At 42.8% G+C, this 18,547-nt stretch overlaps 1 protein-coding gene across 3 annotated transcripts in view; it reads left to right on the top strand.

The window, feature by feature from the left end:
* TRABD2B (TraB domain containing 2B) overlaps nt 1-18,547 on the top strand; it is a 290,727-nt gene that overhangs the window by 161,750 nt on the left and 110,430 nt on the right. For all 3 annotated transcript variants that reach the window (XM_062623046.1, XM_062623047.1, XM_062623048.1), the window contains exon 4: nt 12,301-12,475. In XM_062623046.1, the coding sequence (XP_062479030.1) occupies nt 12,301-12,475 (175 nt within the window). The remainder of the gene's footprint in view (nt 1-12,300; nt 12,476-18,547) is intronic.

The following is an 18,547-nucleotide window of genomic DNA, read 5'->3' as shown; positions in this document are numbered from 1 at the left end:
AGGTGAACTTGCCCATCAGTTGCCTCAGTTCTGAGCCATTGTTTTAGGTCACTGTAAGAAACTGCAAAGCAACTGAGAAAGTCTAACATTACTGCAGGGATAGTAGTGGTAGGGAGTATTTATCTCGGTGCAATAACTTCCTAAATTCCTCTACTGTGAATCTTGGGAGACTTAGCATCTTCAGTAGTTGTCTACAAGATAGTGAGATGCCTTTAGAGCAAAACTCATCGTGGAGTGGAAAAAAAGGACCAGAAGCAGACATACTGAAGCTGTAGACTCAAGGAGTTATGGATGAGTTTCTTGAGCCTCTTACTCCTCCCCAAGGGAATTTGGGAAATGCGCAGTTTGTCAGCACCAGTCTTCTTGACTCCTGCAGTGTTTGGGAGAAGAGGACAGAATCCTTCTGGAACCAAGGCTCCCAGTGCGCAGTCTTTTCCCTGTGCACTGGGAGGAAAAGTTCAGGGAAGGTTATTTCTAAGACCAAAGCAGGAGCTTGATCAGAGAAGAGCTCCTTTGGCACCCAGGGACAGGGACAGGAGCTCCCCAGGCAGATGCTGCTGCCTTGGGGTTGGGAAGCCCAGCTTAGCCAGGGTAAGGTGCCTGAAATGGAGGGGTGTGAGCAGGGCCCCAAATCCCTGATGTTTTCCTGTCCTGGAGCCATCAGCATTGGTGACAGTGAGGACTAAACAAATCCTTCTCAGTTTCAGTGGTGTTTTAGGGTTTTTTAAGTCTTAATTAAGAACAGTGAAAGGAGGCAACACCTCTGCTTTACCGTGGTTCTATGACATTCCTCATTCCTTTCTATTTCTTCTTAAATCTTGTTTCCAAGCACCAGTTTTCCCAAATGCATAAATCCTTATTTAAACTCAGTAAAGTTTTAAGGGGCTGAGTTTATTCAGTTAGACCATGACCCAAAAGGGGAATAGGAAACATCTCTCCTTCTACAGCTTTCTGCAAACACTTCATTCTCTTGTGACTTTTGTAATCAAGAGGCTTATGTTGGAGTTTCTGGGCAAAGAGTCAAAATGATATAGAAGAAAAGTATTCCAAGTTAAAGATAGGACAGGCGTATTTTCTGCTCTTTCTTCAAACTATTTTCCCCTCAAAGAAGTCAGATTCTTTGTGTCCTTTTGAAACAAGTTCCTTACAAGCAAAACCCCATTGGATTCGATCACTAGCTTTAACTTCTGTGTGACGTTCTCGCGAGGGAATTGAGGTCAGCATGTCCAGATGCGTTAAAATGTAAATGATCTTTTAGTGCAAACTTAGTAAATTATCTACCTCTAGAGGATACTTTTTCTTACCTGAGACATTGCTGCATGACCTGAAGCCTTGGTGGAAGAAAAGTAGGGTGCAGATCATGTTCCCTAAATCTGATATAAAGGATAAAGGTATTTCTCCAAACTTAAACGTCTGAGGTTTGGGTTCAGCGGTTCCTCGCACCAGTTGCAATCTTGTGGTTGGTTTAGAGTTGTTCATTTGTTTAAGGACAATTCTGTAAAGCAGACTCATCTTTGCCAGCATAGAATTACCCTGTTCTGTGTTCCCTTGTATTCCTATATATGCTTTATTAAGAGGAAGATCAAAAAGCCAAGGCTGAGACTCTTCTACTTCAACCTCTCCCAAAAACTATACCTGTTGTCTCCAGCTATTGTTTCTACTCTTCTGTCATCAGCCATGCTCCTGCCTTGAGGAGAGGTTCCTATCCCAGGAGAAGATGGTTTCTCCTCTCTCATTACTTATCTGCCATATCAGAGGCTTGCAGCTACACTGCTTCCTTTACAAGTAGGTTTCTTCAAGACAGTTTCTCCTGGTTGCGTACTTGTTATTTACCTGTCCCACAGAGGGTAAACAGTATGGTGCAAGAGTCATACCTGCCACTTTGAAAGCATCTTTCATCTAGAGAGCCCTTATGGCTTGTGTGTTAGACTGTATTGAAAGCCCATTGAAATACTGGAGAATATTATTCTCCACAGGCTTTGTATGAGTTTGAATGGGCCCAGCTATCATTGGATATCAAAATGAAGATATCAAGTGAGGCCAGTTACTGAACTAGTTTATGGGATTTATGCTCACCTGAGTGTAACCATCTTCTTGTTGCCAGGAGAGGTAGAGTCTTGGCTTCATCCTGCACAGAAAAGCAAGGTATTCAGTGAAGTTGCTTGGTGATCACCACAGCCTGCAGACATGTCTCAAACCCTTTCAGATACTCAGGGATTACTGTGCTTCCTTCTTCAACCTCTGTTCATTAGAAGCAACTGAGCTTCTTACATAACTTGGAAGAACAATATCACCCATATCTTGAGTTGCCTCTGCAGTTCAAAATCCCATGGATTCATGTAGACATACAGTGTTTAGGTAGTGCCTGTTGCCTTCTCAAAAGCTATGATAGTCCTCATAACACAGCATTGAAGATCCATATGCTAACCCCATGTCAGTAGTCAGCCTCTCTGAACTAAAGAAGAAAAGGGTTAGTGCCTCACTTCACAATGCACTTGCTGTTAGTAAATCGCCAAGTTTTGTTGTATCACCCTGCATTTAAACAAGTTCTTTAAGATTTAAGGGTCCTGATAAATCTAATTACATCTTTAACTTGCCCTGTTCTCATTCTGGATAAAATACGTCTGAATTTCTAGCTCACTTTTCAAATCAATCAAAACTATCTGTGGAATGCCTCAGCTTCAGTAACTGCAGAAACACACAGCTGAGACCATTAGGTAGAGTGTTGAATGACAACCAGACCTAATTTGTCCAAGGAATGGAGTTTTATCTAGGGCAAAGAAAGATAAATCCATAAACTGAAGGCACAGCTATTGTAACACAACGCTTTGGAAGCATCTTATCGTCTTCAGCTCTAACAAAGTGCAGGCGAGCTGGCACAGCCTCTCGTTCTTCCAGGGAAAATGATTGTAGGCTTTCCAGTGAAGCAAGTGCAAGGTTGTCGCAGGCGCCAAGGGAGCCAGTCCCATGAGTTTCTCATTCTGGATCCAGGGAAGGGGTCATTAAGGCTCCCAGAAGTGTCTGTTAACATGACATTGATGGCAGTCCTGATGCTGCCTGGGTGTTTGGTGACACGTTTGCTCACCACCGCTTGTGCCCCCTTGTCTCCCACCTTCTCTTCTTTGGGCTGTAGTACAGGATCCTGCTGTTGCCTTCCCATAGTTCACAAGAGCTCCTGATCTGCTGCGGTGGGGTCATACTTTCTTTCTACTTGCACTTGAGTTACATCTTTGTGCCTTGGTGTACTGTGAGCATTTGGAAGGAAAAAAACAGAAGTGCAGCCAAAATTTTCAGAGTCTAATTTTCATATTATGTCAGAACAGGATTCCAGATTGGAGCAATATTATATTTTGGCTTATGTGTTTCAGAAAATTGGTTACAGATCCATATTGGGAGAGTTAAGTCTACTTGTTGATGACAGTGCCGGGGAAAGCACTGCAGAGATTGTTTTTTTATTAATAATCTGGAACATGCCCAGATAATTTCAATGCTACAGGTTTTGAAAATAGGTTCTTGCTTGAAACTTGTTATTGCATGTTTTCATTTAGAGTTGTCTTACCTTGGAAGTTCCTTCCTTCCTCTTTCCCAGTTTCCATGGAGAAAGCAATGGAAGAGGAGGAAAAGAGAAATTGGAACAAGGCATTTAAAGGCAGAGATTTTTCTTTCAGAGACTGCTGTGTTATTAGAAAAGGAACATGTTCACCTTCAGAAAAGGGATGATTTACATTAAAAACATTGAAGGATTGTTGACTACCTGTATTTATTACTAAGGGAATAAACTATAAAAGAGTATGAAGGAGTGATTGGTAAAAACATTTGGAGTTCAGGGTAGTAGCATGCTGCTTTCTGTGCATTGCTGTATGTTTGTTGTAAAGCATTTACTATCCCTTCTTTTTTAAAGAGCTGGTTTATGAAGTGTTTCTTGGAAAGACTTGTTCAAGAGAAATGAAAAAGACTTGTTAGTTTTTTAAACAATATCTTGTGGGTTCAGTGCACAAAGTGCTTTTCCTCCCTTTGTTTTATCCAGAAGATGTGTTTGACACCTCATTGTGACAGGGAGGGGGGGGAAATGTGGAACAAGGGGGCACTTCGCTTGTCCCAGCTGACTTGGCAAGATTAGTATTAGACATTATCTGAAAAGACTGTGTTCTTGGGTACTCCTTGACACAACATTTCTTGGTCTGGCACTATTGTTTTGCATTACTGAATAGCAAACACCGTAGATCAGGTTCTCCAGTGTAAACTCTTTGTGCTCTCTGATGGTGATTTCAGACCTGGATCTTCTCTTCTCTGGAGGAGTGCATTACTGATAAAGTCAAGGTTTATACAGTTCCACCAGCTTAGATGCAAAGAAAGCAGTTTCAAAGATAACTTTACTTCACCGACTTCATTTGAGTTATTCCTTAGTTTTCTCCTGGCTGGTCCCTCTTCCACTTCTAGAAGCTTTCATGGAGATGTTCTGCATCTTTATGTCCTATACTAGACCTCTCAAACCTCACCACCTTAAACAGAACTGAAAGTCATCATGCCAGATGCCAGTTCTAGATGCCAGCATACGTAGGAAGCTTAGGCTGGTTGGATTGGGAGTAGCCTGGAGTTTTGCTAGGGCCGAATGAGAGAGCAGGGCCATCTCTACACAGCAGTGCCTTGTGGTGTCAGCTCCGGAGGTCTATCTCCAGCCCAGCTGCTGTTGTGTTATTAACCAGCTTTTTGCTCCTTGCTAAGCTATGTGATATTTTGCAAACCGTATCTCTTGGATCACACTTGCCTTGGGTTAAAATCGTACTGCAGTCTTTACATAAACATTCAGGCTTTCACTAGAATCTTTCTAAACAGGGATGGGAAGAAGCTCATTGAAAAGCCCTGAACAATATATACTCAAGGCAGCCAAACCTGAGCCTGTACCCGCTACTGACCAGCTGTTCTCTCACAGTGTAACAGAAGACAAAATGAAAAATACCTTTGGAGAAAGAATTGCAATGCTTTAATAAACCAGCCCCAAAACCAAACCTTCTGGCCCCATTTTTTTCACTTTATTGCCCTGCTTTGCCCTTTGATCAGTATCTTTACTCGGGTGTCATGGCAATATAATAGGTGATGGTTTTAGTGTCAGGACAGAAAAAAAGAATATTCTTTGTCAAAGGAAACAAAGCATTTGGAAGGGAAATAGAAAAACTTGAACTTTTCCATATGTTTGCAAGCTTGTGAAAGCTGGAAAAAAAATATCCCAAAGTTAAAGGAGTTTTAAATGAAGCAGGAGTGTCATTAGGTAGTTAAGATTCACCCTCCCCACTGAAACCAAAACCTCTATTTGCATACACTGCAGGCTTGTCATCCTTATTCAATTAATGAACAGGTCTCTGTAATGTGGTCCTAAATATACACTGCATAGTTGGGGGAAGCTTGCAGAAAGGGGGCCGGGATCATTGTTCTGACTGTGTTTTGTTAAGACTTCTTTAATCAAAACATTCATTCAGATAGAGAGGCCGGCTGCATATTTTGGCATCGCTACCAAGGGGAGCAGGGACGGGGTTGGAGTAAGGAAGGAGGGAGGCCTTGGGGGAGGGGTTGGTGTTGCTTGCTTCTTCTTTTGTTTCTTTTATTCTATGTGCTTGGAAAGCAGGGATTTACCTGGTGTGGGAAAACAAATAAAAACCATACATGCAGGTTGTGACTTCTCAGGGATTTGGTGGAAGTCTTTTTAACAGGGATAGAAGCATCACCCCCCAAGCTGTTGGAGATGCACAGCCCATCCCTGTGGCCCTTCTGCTTCTCTTCCCTCACCTTTTTCTTGTTTCAAACATGCTTTCCTTCAACCCAAATGTACAAGAAGGTAAAATCAGGCAGGGCACGCGTCTGTCATTTGTCTGGGTGCTGCAGCAGCAGGGTGGGTTTGGGGTTCCCCTGAAGGGCATCCGTGCAGGTGTGGTGGGGAGTGAAGCTGCAGAGACACAGGGCTCTAGGGGTTGCAGCCCACCCTCCCTGTAGGCAAGTTTACGCTCAAGCCAGCAATGATCCTAGAGGTTTTGAACCACCTTGCAGAGTTGTTCCTTGGAAGTGTTGTGCTCTACCCATAGAGACTTCACTAAGCTCTCAGCCCTTTTCCCCCCTCCACACCTTCTCTTGTCATTTTGCTCTATTTACACATTTAGATGCTTGTCGACCTGAGTTAGCCAATTTGAAACTCAGTTTCAGGGACCTCAGCCTTCACATTGAAGTTACTATGCCATGCTGAGTTGGTACCCAAGCTAGTTTTAGATCAGGCAGGCCAATTACAGAAAGGTTGGTGGCATGAACTGTATTTGCAATGTATTTGCTGCATAGATGGATCCTGAACAGTAATGTGGGTGAGCAGGGATTAGCCAGAAGTGGTTCTCTAGAGCTGGTCCTAAGAAATCTGCTTGTTCTTAGGTTGGCTGTCTTGGTACTCTCAGTCTTTAGCAGCCTGTCTCCATGAAAGGAGTCCTCAGCTTTTAGCTCAGGCAGGATTAGATGTACCTAAGCAGAACAGAAATGCTGGAAGCTGCAGTAACACATCCCAGTTGCAATGACTTAGAATCATAGAATCACAGAATAGAGTTGGAAAGGGCCTTAAGGTCATCCAGTTCCAACCCCCCTGACATCTCACCCAAGGCTCTGTCCAACTTGGTCTTGAACACTGCCAGGGATGAAGCATTCACAACTTCCTTGGGCAAACCATTCCAGTGCCTCACTGCCCTCACAGTAAAGAATTTCCTCCTTATATCCAATCTAAACTTCCCCTGTTTAAGTTTTAACCCGTTACCCCTTGTCCTATCACTACAGTCCCTAATGAAGAGTCCCTCCCCAGCATCCTTGTAGGCCCCCAGGGAGTAAGTTTACGTTCATGCAGCCCCACTCTGGTGAACTCCCAGTTTGCAAGACCACACTCTTCACCACGGGAGAGCTGCCTGTCCTTTTGCCTTGCAGTTTTTCAGGGCTGTTCCTTGGTTTCGGAGGTTTGGGACATTACTGACTCCTGCTAAGACAAAGGGGTGTAATGGAAAATCAGTGCTCAAAACTGGCCTCCAGCTGCATGGAGAGCTGTCCCTGGGCAGCTGCATGAGCACAGACTGGTGATGTGAAGCTTTCCGTGAATTCAAATCAGTCTGAGTCCATACCTGAGTTTGGTGTCAGGGTATGGTTCTAATAATCCATTTTAGCAGCCCAGAATCCACCAAATTGACCTGCATATCCTGAGTGTGATGTGCTGGTTGTGCTTCTAATATATTGTCAAGCTCCATCTTTGGTCGGTGTTTGCCCTGGGAAAGGGAAAGGAGCGATGGAACTGACTTACCCAGAAGACTGAAGACTCCTTTTACAGTCCATTAAGGCTTCTAATGTATTACTTCAAATTTTGATGCTTAAAGAAAGCCATCATGGATTAATCACAACATGCTTTGACTGGACACTGTTTTGCGGAGCTCCTTCCTGGTCTCCTTTTCCCTGGAGCTGGAAGCTCATCTACTTGGCAGCTGACAACTTTGGGCTTTGGGCTAAATCATGTTAACCCAGCAGCCCCTTAACTGTTGAAGTCTCCATCAGGATGGAAGCTCAGGAGTGCTGGAGGAAAACCAGTCGAGTCAGCAGCAGCCACATCCGCCTTGTGGAGATGCTTGCTCTTGCAGCCCGTTCACTTTGCACTATTTGAATCCTTCATATCAGGCACTGCAGTAAGTGGATACGGCTCTCCAGGATGCCAGAAGGGTCCATAAATCAGAGAAAAACAGGTGTCTTCAAGTGCCGAGCAGTATATTTTGCAGCAGTGCAGTAAAAATCACAGTGCCCTGTCAAGGCTGGTTAACGGGAGGGTATCCTCCCTTCATAAGCAAATGATAACTGGAGCTCAGATGTCAGCCTCTGACCCAAGAAGGGCTGGTGTGAATTTAGGGCTGTTCAGTTTGTTGGAGGAGCCAGCAGGTTTCAGGATGCTGCTCTGGCTCCCTGGCAGCCCCCCTAAGCTGTGCTGTCAGCTCTTGAGATCCTTATCTTGCATAATGCAGTCAACCATATGAAAGTTCCTGACCTGTGTGGTACAGGGAAAATCCTTCAAAGCAGGATCCTTTACTTGTCCTCAGGCCCTGCCCACATAAAGCTCATAAACCAGAAGAGTAATAAAGAGAACCCAATCTTTATCATGTTTAGGAACAGAAATAAATGTATTTGGCATGATGTGGGAACAACTCCCTGCAAACAACTGGATATAAGGATTACTAGCATGGAGACTGAGCCCTCCTGTCAAGGAAAGATGGATAGTTTCGTATTGAGGCGCTAGACTGGAACTCACAAAGCTGGTGGCCAGCTCTCCACATTGTCATAGATGTCCCTTGTGAATCTGGGAGTGCCTCCTCCTATTTTCTCTATTTAGCCTGGGAATGCTCTGAGGAGAAATAAGGCATTTTTTATTATTGAGATTCCGTTGCAAGGATTAGTGATGGTACTGTACTTGCAGCAGTCTGGAGTTTGGACATTGCACAGGAGTGAGGCTGGAAAGCAGTTAGGTAGCTGCTGATTAGGAGACAGTGGGAGAGAGGAGCCTCAGAAGCCAAGACGGTTGACCAAGGCATAGGAAGATAATGGCAGGAATGATTTTAGGATCACTGTATTTTCCATGGCAGGGGTTGGCATTCCATTTCCCTGTCTAAGCTTCCTCTTCTCCACCTGCAGATAGACTCATGATTGAAGACCACCACTGCCTGCATGCAGGCAAGAAAGGGCACACAGCCTTTGTTCACGTGTTGGTAGCGTTAGTTTTCCATTGACATAATCTTACGATTTGAATGCACATTCCAGAAGTAGGCTATCATCACTGGAACAGAACAAGGATAGAAGAGGTTGTCAGAGGATCGGGAAATGTAGTGTACAGGAGTAGGAACGATAACGCTATCCCTCCACATCTGATTGTGATTTGATGCTGGACTGAATCTAGAGCAGTTCCACTGCAGCCAATAAATCCAAAGCAAGGGAAAAAAAAAGAGATAACCAAATTTGATGGTTCTTTTATGTGTCTCAAAAAATTGTTTGCAGATAGATATTCACAACCCTGGCACTGTGCCTCTGCCCAGAATATTTGTCCAAATATTAAAAACTAGTAAATAAGAAAATGTACTTAAACGCAGTCCTGTGTTCATGAATTTTCAGCTAGCTTTGGCAGTAAGCCCTAAATGTGATAAAAGACTCTGCACCAATATATTTGGCTTTTCTCTGCTTGCCTTTTTTTCATTTGTCTCTATAGACAAAGCTGACAGCACAGCAGAGATCTTGAGATACAGCTGATGCATTTTTCTAAGCTAAAGTATGTTGTTAGCTCTTCTGCTAAAGATTGCAGCAGATTCCCAGCCTCCTTCCACAAAGTATTTGTGGGAAGACAGGCTGCCACTGAACATCTTGGACTTCGGATCTTCCTTTGGGTCCTTCAACAGCAAAATTCAGCCAGTGCCTTGTATGTAACATCAGGTTGGAAAGTATTGCTGTGCCCATTTTACAGATGGACTTTTGAGGGACAGGAGGAATAAAGCCAAATGCTTCAAAGATACTTAGTGGAGGTTAAGTGCCAAGTTTCCTTTGAAGGTCTAAACCCAAATGATATGCTTGTGATCATGCAAGAGATTTGTATCGCCCATGGGAGCACAACCATTTTTTCCGGGTAGTGTCATAACCACTTCACGATCCTTTCTCTTTCTTCTTCCTAAAGCTCCAACTGACTTCAAAGGTGAAGAATTACAGCCTGCATCCCACAGCACTGTGAGCTCGGATGTGTGCACGGAGCTTTAGCCACACATACTCCATCAGGGATACTGACTCAAGTAAAATTACACAGGCAGTGTGGAGGGAGAGAAATTTCTGCAAGGCTGGGACTTCTTTTTTGTTCTCATATGCTCTTCCTTTACCCTCAAAGTCTTAAATAAGAAATGCAGACTGTACCTAAGGTCTGAGTTTGAGGTCCATCTGTACTGTCCACAGGAGAACTGTAACCCAAAGTAAATAGGAATAGAAAAAAGACAGAGTTCTAACTGATTGAGTCAAAATATTCTTTCCTTTGAATACCTCTGAATGAAATATATTACTGAGTTTCCATGGGAAATCTGTAGCATGTGTGTGTATTTTATATGTATATATGTGTATATGTGTGTATATATATGAGTTGGTTGGATTCTCATTAAACTGAATAGCTTGCAGAGATTGGACAGAAAGGATCATTTCTCTCTTGTCATGTGTATCTACTACACACTGAGCACACACTCCAGGTGATGGGTTGCACTGTGTTATACTACTGATCCAACTGCTGCTCTTCTACATGAACAGCAAAATTAGACGTTAGAATATTCAACAGTCACATCACCACCCCACTGTACAATTAAATACCAGTGGCAGTATTCAGCTATTATCAGGTCAGTATCTCACCCATTGGCACAGCAAATGTCTCATCAATTCACTCTCAGTTCAAAACAACAAATAGCTATAATTAAAGTGTTTAAATTAATTTTTAAAGTGAATGGAAACAAAAATACTTGCTAAAGGGAAGGCGCATCCCTCTGGTGCATTCTTTAGCCCATCCTTTTAAAAGAACCGGTTTTCTTTTTTCAGACAAAAAAACAACAAACTTAAATTCTGGCTGCAGTTAATGGCTTCCTAATTGTGTGTAACTGTTTCTTGACTTCCTGATCCCTGTCTGGTGGTTAGGAATCCAAAGGGTTTCTTAAATCAACAGGAGCAGCTGCCTCCTTGAAGCCAGGCATGGTGTATGTCACTGACTGTGGAAAGGAACTGCAATACAGGGAGGAGGGAGGTGATTAATGGGGCCAGTGTCGTAGCTCAGAATGTGGTTGCACTACTGTGTAAGGGCATACTTACTTCGGTCATTTATCTTCTGTCCTCTGCCACACACATGCAGAAACATACATGTATGTTTTATTTTTGACAATCATAGGAATACAGGAATGCACAAGGTGCATTGGGACCTGTAGCTGATATTGTGCCTCTAGAGGTGATGCCTTGCTTTGTCTTGTTTCTTGGACAAGCTTGTGAAATGCTGACAAAACCCAGTCCTTGGTTTTAAATTTATCTCTCAGACACTGGGAAACTCTCACAGAAGGGGAAGAAGAAAAGGGAGGGGAAAAAAAGGCAAGCAAATGGCTCCATTTGGTGTATTTTAGGTTAGATAAAGATGAGTTAACACATTGGATGTGGATATATTATTGCAAGTGATGAAGTTGCACAAGCTTGGCAAAGACCCTCTTGGTCAGAGTCTGATCACAACTTCTATCCTCGGTGTATCTAGACCCAAAGCATCAGAGCTTTCCCCTGGTTAAAATGGGATGCACAAAGTCATTCAATCCCCCAGCATTGCTACTCCTGCTTTGGGTAAGAGCAGGTTGTCCCCACTGGCAGTGCCATACTTTCCCCAGAGCATCTCAGGTGATTTAAGGCCAGGTCCCATCAGTTCCCAGCCTTCACTTCCCTTCAGCCAAAAGCAGGGAGGAAAAGACTTCTCTTATGTGGGTGTTGATGTTCCCCAAAACTTTCACCTTCCATTTCCATCTCTGAAGGCTGCCCTCACTCCTGTCCTCTTAATCAGAGCTCTTGCTTGTCTCTCTGTTATAGCTTGGGTCTTGGCTCATTCCTGGGTCTGCTCCCCTGACTCAAGCTGTCCCTGGGGTTTCAACCTTTCTTCTGTGCCTATGAACGTTCCTCCTCACAAAAACTGGGACTGAAGGAACGGTTCTTGTGGAAATCCCTTCTTTGGAATGTTCCTGGGATTTCTGTGTTGCAGTACGTGGTTTTCTCTGGCATGATGTAATAGTATCTAAAGCTGCAAGAAAACTGAGGCGTTTACCCTGTTTACATCTTCATATATATGGATTTGCTAACCTTCCCTAGTTTAACTGTTATGTTGTTAAAATGGAGCATGTACAAGCCAAATATTGCAGCCCTTACTCAAGATCATAGTGACCTTGGCTGAGGACAGATAACAGAATTTGTTCTGATATTAAATAGCCCATGAACTGTGCTGAACAAGGTGTAATATTCAGCAATATCCAAATAAAGGGTTTAGTAACCCATCCAAATGTAACACCTAAGACTACATCCTGCTGAAGGAATAGAGAAGAAAACAGGTTCTTAGCAATGATTTGTTTTTTTGTTTCTCACAGGCTCTAGTGGTTGGGTTTTTTTGTATGATAGTGATGCTCAGGTGGTTTAAATAAGGCTGGATTAAAAGCACCAGCGTTTTGGGGATTACTTAACCACTGTCACCTGACCTGCATTCCCTCTCCATTTCAGGTACCTAACTTCATCAATACAACACTCCCACCACATGAGCAGGTGACTGCTCAGGAGATAGACAGCTACTTCAGACAGGAGCTCATCTACAAGAGGAATGAGAGGATGGGGAAGAGAGTGATGGCGCTTTTAAGGGAGAATACAGATAAGAGCTTCTTCTTTGCCTTTGGAGCAGGTAAAGCACGACTTTTTCTATGTTGTGTGGTTATTGTGATTGGAAGTGCTTTGAATATTTCAGGGGTTTTGTCTCTGGCCCTGTGGAGGGGTTAATTTGGGGGCTTCCCTTTGAAGCAGAAAGGTTTTTGCTTGCTTAAACCTGCTTTTAAAACACAGTGAGTTGGTGCAGGAGGTAGGTGTGGGTCCAGCCATGCTGTGGACAGGCCCTACTCCTTTGCTTTTCATCCAGTTGTAGAAACGTGAAGCTGTTGATGCTTTTCTCACTGCTCTGTTTGTTCCCTTTGCAGCCCAAGCTATGGGCTGCTCCAGGTGTGCTCACACCATGTTTGTGTTTGTAGCTACAGTGTAGGAGGTAGTTGAAGTGCCTTTGAATTTGCAAGCCTGGGTACTAAATGTGGTGACTGTGGGAGTGTAAACCTTGCTATGGCATTCGCATGTGTGTGGTTCATGGTGCTGGCCTGGGGTTTCAAACCTTCTGGTGTTGCTGTGGTTCCTGTTTCTTGATGGCCGACTCAGCTGCTTTAGTGATGGGTCTGTACAGACTGGTGGTTTTGGACCTCGCACAAGTGTGTGAGTTATGTTTGTAGCTAAATACCAGAATGTTAAATCATTAAGGAGAAATCCAATGTGTCCTTGCCTGTTTAAATTCTCTCCATGAAGTCTGCAGAACAAAGATGTCTGTAGTACTAATGTGAATCTGGGACAGTACGTGCTACTCTCCTTTCTCTCCCCTTTCCAGTGTAATTCACTTTTCTGTGTCATTAAAGTATAAATAATAACTATTCAGTGAGAGTCCTGAGCACCAGCTTAAGTGGCTCTTTGAGCTCCCTCAACTTCAAGGAAGCCTGAGACTTGCACTGGGAACTGATCTGCTCTTCCTGTTCCCTCTCCTTGACAGTTTCTCATTCTTTGACAGAACTTTGCTTCTCGTCCCATGTCTCTCGCTATGAACTTTGGCAACAACTCACTTTTTGCTACTCACTTCAGTGGGAATTTTGATTAAAAGCCGCAAGGTTTAGCAGAGACACATGCGTTTTGATGTATTTGTTTTTTGAGTGTATCCAGACTGAGTTTTTCTAAGCTTATTTAATCTCAAACTTGCCTGATGTTTCTGTCTGAGGAGTTTGTTTAACTGTTTTTACAGTAGGAAGATACATCATGGCGGTTCATAACTGGACAGGGATTCATAAAAAGCAGATTGAAGCGAAGTTTATCAGAGATTATTGAGCACAATGGTTTTGATTTAGTCTTCAGTTTTGAAAGCCCCTTAGTCAGTATATGATGGAGCACAGAGGGTAAACTGGACATCGCTGCCCACTTGTCCTGCTCTGTACGCTTTTTCCTAGGCGTCAGTTACAGATTGTGGCTTGAGACAGGATCTTGGAGTAGGTGGGTCACAAATCCAACCCATTGCAGCTGTTTGTTTCTGCTAGTAACAGAAATGAAATTAAGCAAATGGATACTAATTCCCTAGGAAGTGACATTTAAGTTGTGGTAGGTTTGAGATTTCATTCCCCATCAGCCATTTTTGGTGATGCTGAAAACTTTCTGTGTTGCTGGATTATTCCTCTTTCCCAGCACTGACTGTAGCAGGACAGAACAGATGCATGCAGCTGGGTTTATGGAAAACCAGGGCGCAGGAGACACCAAGGAAAACTTTTTGGTTGGGTTCTTTGTTCCAGCATCCCGTTGGTGTTTCTCACTGAGGCAGGCAATCCCTGCAGGCCATATCACTTTAAGTACAATTAATTCCTCCTTTCTTTTCTGGGATGTTTTGTTGGTTTTTTTTTATTTTCTTCATGCATGAAATAGTGAGAAAATGATTAATTTTTCAATGGCAAAACTTTTTTGTGTGGCCAAAGTGCAAAGTTCTTGATTTTTCTCTTAGGATTCAAGTGGAGTTTTTCTCCTGAAGGTTTTTGTTGGGTTTTGTTTGTGTGTTTTTTCCCACACATTAAATTGTAAGACTGGCTTTTATTGATCCATTCGTGTTTTGCGTTCTTATATCTACTACTTGAATTAGCCTGTTTGAGGAAAGCACCTTGGAAAAGCTTTCCTAAACCCAGTGCTATGGGCTGGGGCTGCTGTAGGAGAGATTCCTACTTGCATGATTACTCTTTTGATTGGAATGTGGCAGGCAGTTAATTTAGGTGCCTGTGCAGCTCTACGTGTTTACAGCCTGGTTACTAGTGATATTATGCATAGAATTTCTGCCTTCTTCATCCTGCTTTGTTAGCAAACGAAGGCAAACCAATATCTTTCAGCTGGTAGGGTTGTTTTTTGGTTTGGGTTTTTTTTGGTAGAAAATTGGGCATTTGGGGAAAGTGGAATTTTTCTGTTTGCTTCTGAAAAAGCAAGTCCACTTCTTGCAGATGTTGGTCAAAATCCCAAGTGATTGGGTGTCGTTCTCCTCTCTAAAGTGGTGGTCCTGGTTAAATTGTTTTGCTATGTGCCATTTAGAACTGAGCTGCAAAGGCCCTGTGGTGCATTGCATGGGAGGTTGAGAGTCTGGTCTGTAGCTGAGCACAAGACTATAAGGGGACGGGTATCTGAATATTTAAGCAAGCTGGGGTAAAACTTTTAGATCCTCAAAGTGAAGCAAAGCATTTTTACACTGTTGAAAGATTTTGTTGTTGTTGTTCCAGTCAGAAGCATTAAAACAAAAATTACACAATTCTAAAAGGAGCTTTTCAGTTTTCTGTCGTTTTTAAATATAAAAAGTAGTCTTTTCAATAGCTTTTCCCCTTCCTCACCATCTGGGGCATTGCTCACAATTTAAATGCATTGGAGCAGTTCAGACTTTTAATTTATTCCTTTATAAAACATATAGAAGCAAAAATGGCCATTTATTCTTTCCACTTTCATTTCTTTCTTCTCTCCAAGAAAAATAACAGGCTTTGGGTAAAATGGGACCCAGCTCTGTGCACTTCATTCTTCTCCTGCCAGGGTTTACAGTATTCAGACTTAACGTGAAAATCTCACCATCCCTATAGTCACAGTAACTATACACTAGTAATGAAACAGCATTTATTGTTTGTGTAGTTAAATGATATTCTTCAGGTACTTCATGGCAGTTTTTCCCTTTGGATGAATAAAGGTAGTTAAATAGAGTACTTCCAAGAGAAATTTGGGGGGTTGCTTGGGTTTTGGGTTTTGAAAAACCATCCTGGATTGCTGGGAATTGTTGATCCATAATAACAGTGAAACACATTAGACTTGATATATACAGGCAATTTATAAAGGTCCATTTACAGTTAAGAAAGAGAGACGCAGCCAAGAGCACATGGGCTGTTAATAAGAGTTAATATTTTGGCAACTAAGACTATACACATGAAGTCAGTGTTTAAGAAAAAAAAAATCACTCTGGCTTATTTCATTTTTATGGGCAAATAATTTTCAAGTAACACTTATGATAACAGATGGATAAATTTATGTCTGCAGTTAATTTCAACGATAATTTCCTTAGGATGTTTTACTTGCTTGCATTGCTTGCTTGCTTGCTTTCCTGTCAGTTTTGTAGCTGAGAGCTGAATTTACTACTTCAGAAATTCGGATGCTACTCCAGTTTGTGATGTTTATTAGCAGCCAAATCAGTAGGCTTTACGGCAGTGGGTTTGGTTATTTGAAATAATAAAGACATCATGGAGAATTGACTTGGAATCCAAGTACCATAGCATCTCCCACAGGAAAAGGGAAATCAAACTGTCTCTGAACCACAGTTGTGCAGTGAAGGAAATCACGTTTTCCTGCTCCACCAGATCCAGGCAACCCCTTGTATCTGAGAGGTCAGAAGAGACCCAGGCTGTTGTCCATGATGCAGTAGAAGCCAGAGGGGGCTGGTGACTGCATCTCCTGATGAAGTCAGTGTGTGTTAACAGGCATTGATGAGTGTGAGAGTCAGACCTCTCTCCCTCAGCTGTGGGCTTAGGTGGCTGAGATTGGGTACCTGCTTGTTGATGGGTTAAGTTTCTGACATGATTGGCAAGGAAAAATAAGATAAAGGCTCTGTTGTAGATGTCTGTGTTATCCCATGCCCCCTCCCTGCAGGTGTTCAAGGCCAGGTTGGGTGGAGTTTGGAGCAACCTGATCTAATGGAAGGTGTCCCTGCCTGTGGCATAGGGGTTGGAACTTGATGATCTTTAACTCCAACCCAAACCATCCTATGATTCTGTGAAAGCAGAGGAATTCATCCCAGAGTAGAAATAGCAGAAGTAGATTTTGATCATTTCTGTGCTCTGAACAGATGAATTCTCTCCCCAGCCTGCAGAGTTTTCTCAGCCAGCGTTGGGCAGGCAGCATCCTCATCAGTAATGATTCCGATTATAAGAAATTAGACTGTTAACAGTAATAATAGAATCATGGGTTGGAAAGTAACCTTTCCAACCTCTCTAACAATAATATGTATTGTTTCCAAAGTCTTGCTTGAGTGTTATCTGGTGGTTCTTCATAACGGGACTCGGAAGTGGCTTGCACTGTGTTTTCACTAGGGAAGGAGAGAACTGCACAGCTACTCCATAGGGTGGAGTTGGTGTGGTAGCACAGTGAGAATATAAGATCTCCTCTTAGTCCTCAGCTCCAGCTCTTTCCCTTTTGCTCTTTCCTCAAAGGACTGCCTGGGGGAATTTCAGCACCCATCATTTTAGATACTGCAGATACCAAAGATTGGAACAGACTTGCCCTTCACTTTCTAGAGTGACTAGAAACTGAGAGACGTCTCCAAGATGACTTCAGTCTTGTGTGTTCAGTGGTGAATCACCACTGAGACATGCTTATTTTTTTGTCTCTCCAAGAACTAAAGAGCATTGTGGAGATAGATACCCAGATGATGCAGCTGTCTTGAATGTGCTTCTTCCATGGTTAGAAGGTGATCACAGTTGAGATGGGACATGATGGCTGTTGAATTTGGGTGGATGAGGAGAGGTGGAGGTGGGATTTTTTTGTTGCTGGAAACTACTTTTTCTACCCAGTTTGTGCAAGGAAAGGAAGTGATGGCTAGTATGTGCAGCTTAAACCTGAGTAATTAAAATCCAGAGAGCCTTTGTGAAAGCCACTAGTACTTTCCACCAGATTAGGCACTCAGGTTCATATATGGTTACTTGAAAGTGTTTTTTCAAAAAGGAAGTGCCTTGAGCCACCATCCAAGGGCGCACTGAGGGCTGGGGATTTACAGATGTTCAATATGCAAATAGCTGGTTTGCACTCCCAAAAGGTGCAATGTTGTGTGCAAATCAGGCACAAAGATAAACCCACTGTTAGACTGCTAGGAATTGATTCAGCCTAGCATCAGAAGTCCGTTCCTCCATCTTCCAGGGTTGTGTAGCTCTTTCCCATTGCCATTCTTCATCTTGGATTCTCTGTAGGACCTAAAAGAAATAGAAGATGGGGGCGTGGGGGAAGGAAGCAAAAAGAAGGCGCTTGCAGGCTGGAATATAAAGAGACTTTATCCCCTAGGACAGGCGTCCTGGTACAGCACTGATTAGTGCTGCTACTGACATCACTAGCACAGTTCATTGGTGAATTGTCTCGGTGGAGCAAGAAGTTGGCAACCAGGAGATTGAACTTGGCAAGCCTACAAAAGAGAAGAACAGGGTGAAGTAACAGTTTGCAGATGCTAGAATTCCTTCTGCTTGTGTTTATTTGGGCATCCAGATGCTTATAGTGAGGTTGGCCTGGTTTTGCATATGGACAACTTTTACCATTAGTTTTTAAGGCAAAGTATCACTTTGCTTTGAGAAATAAACTTGCATGCTAATTTTGACCAAAACCATGTAATTCATTCATTTAAAAGCCTGCATTTAACAGGCAATGCCTGATTCTCTTTTCAGACATTCTGTAGTAAATCAGGAGATACTTCACTGGGGAAAAGCTCATTCCAAGTACAAATCCAGTCTGTAGCCTTTCAGAACAAAACAAAACAGAAAAAAAATCAAAAGGGAACTTTTTAAATTTACATTGGTCTTGTATTGTGTGGTGGTTTGGAAGGCCCTGAATATTTGCTTTTCACCTGGAGCTTAAACGGACAATGACGCCTGAGTTAGGGAGGCCAAAATAAACCTGACTGGGCTACCCT

Source organism: Pezoporus occidentalis, unplaced genomic scaffold (assembly GCF_034315485.1).
Source record: "Pezoporus occidentalis ecotype Australia unplaced genomic scaffold, CSIRO_AGI_Poc_V1 ctg25, whole genome shotgun sequence".
Lineage (NCBI taxonomy): Eukaryota > Metazoa > Chordata > Aves > Psittaciformes > Psittacidae > Pezoporus > Pezoporus occidentalis.
This window is presented reverse-complemented; position numbering and strand designations above follow the sequence as displayed.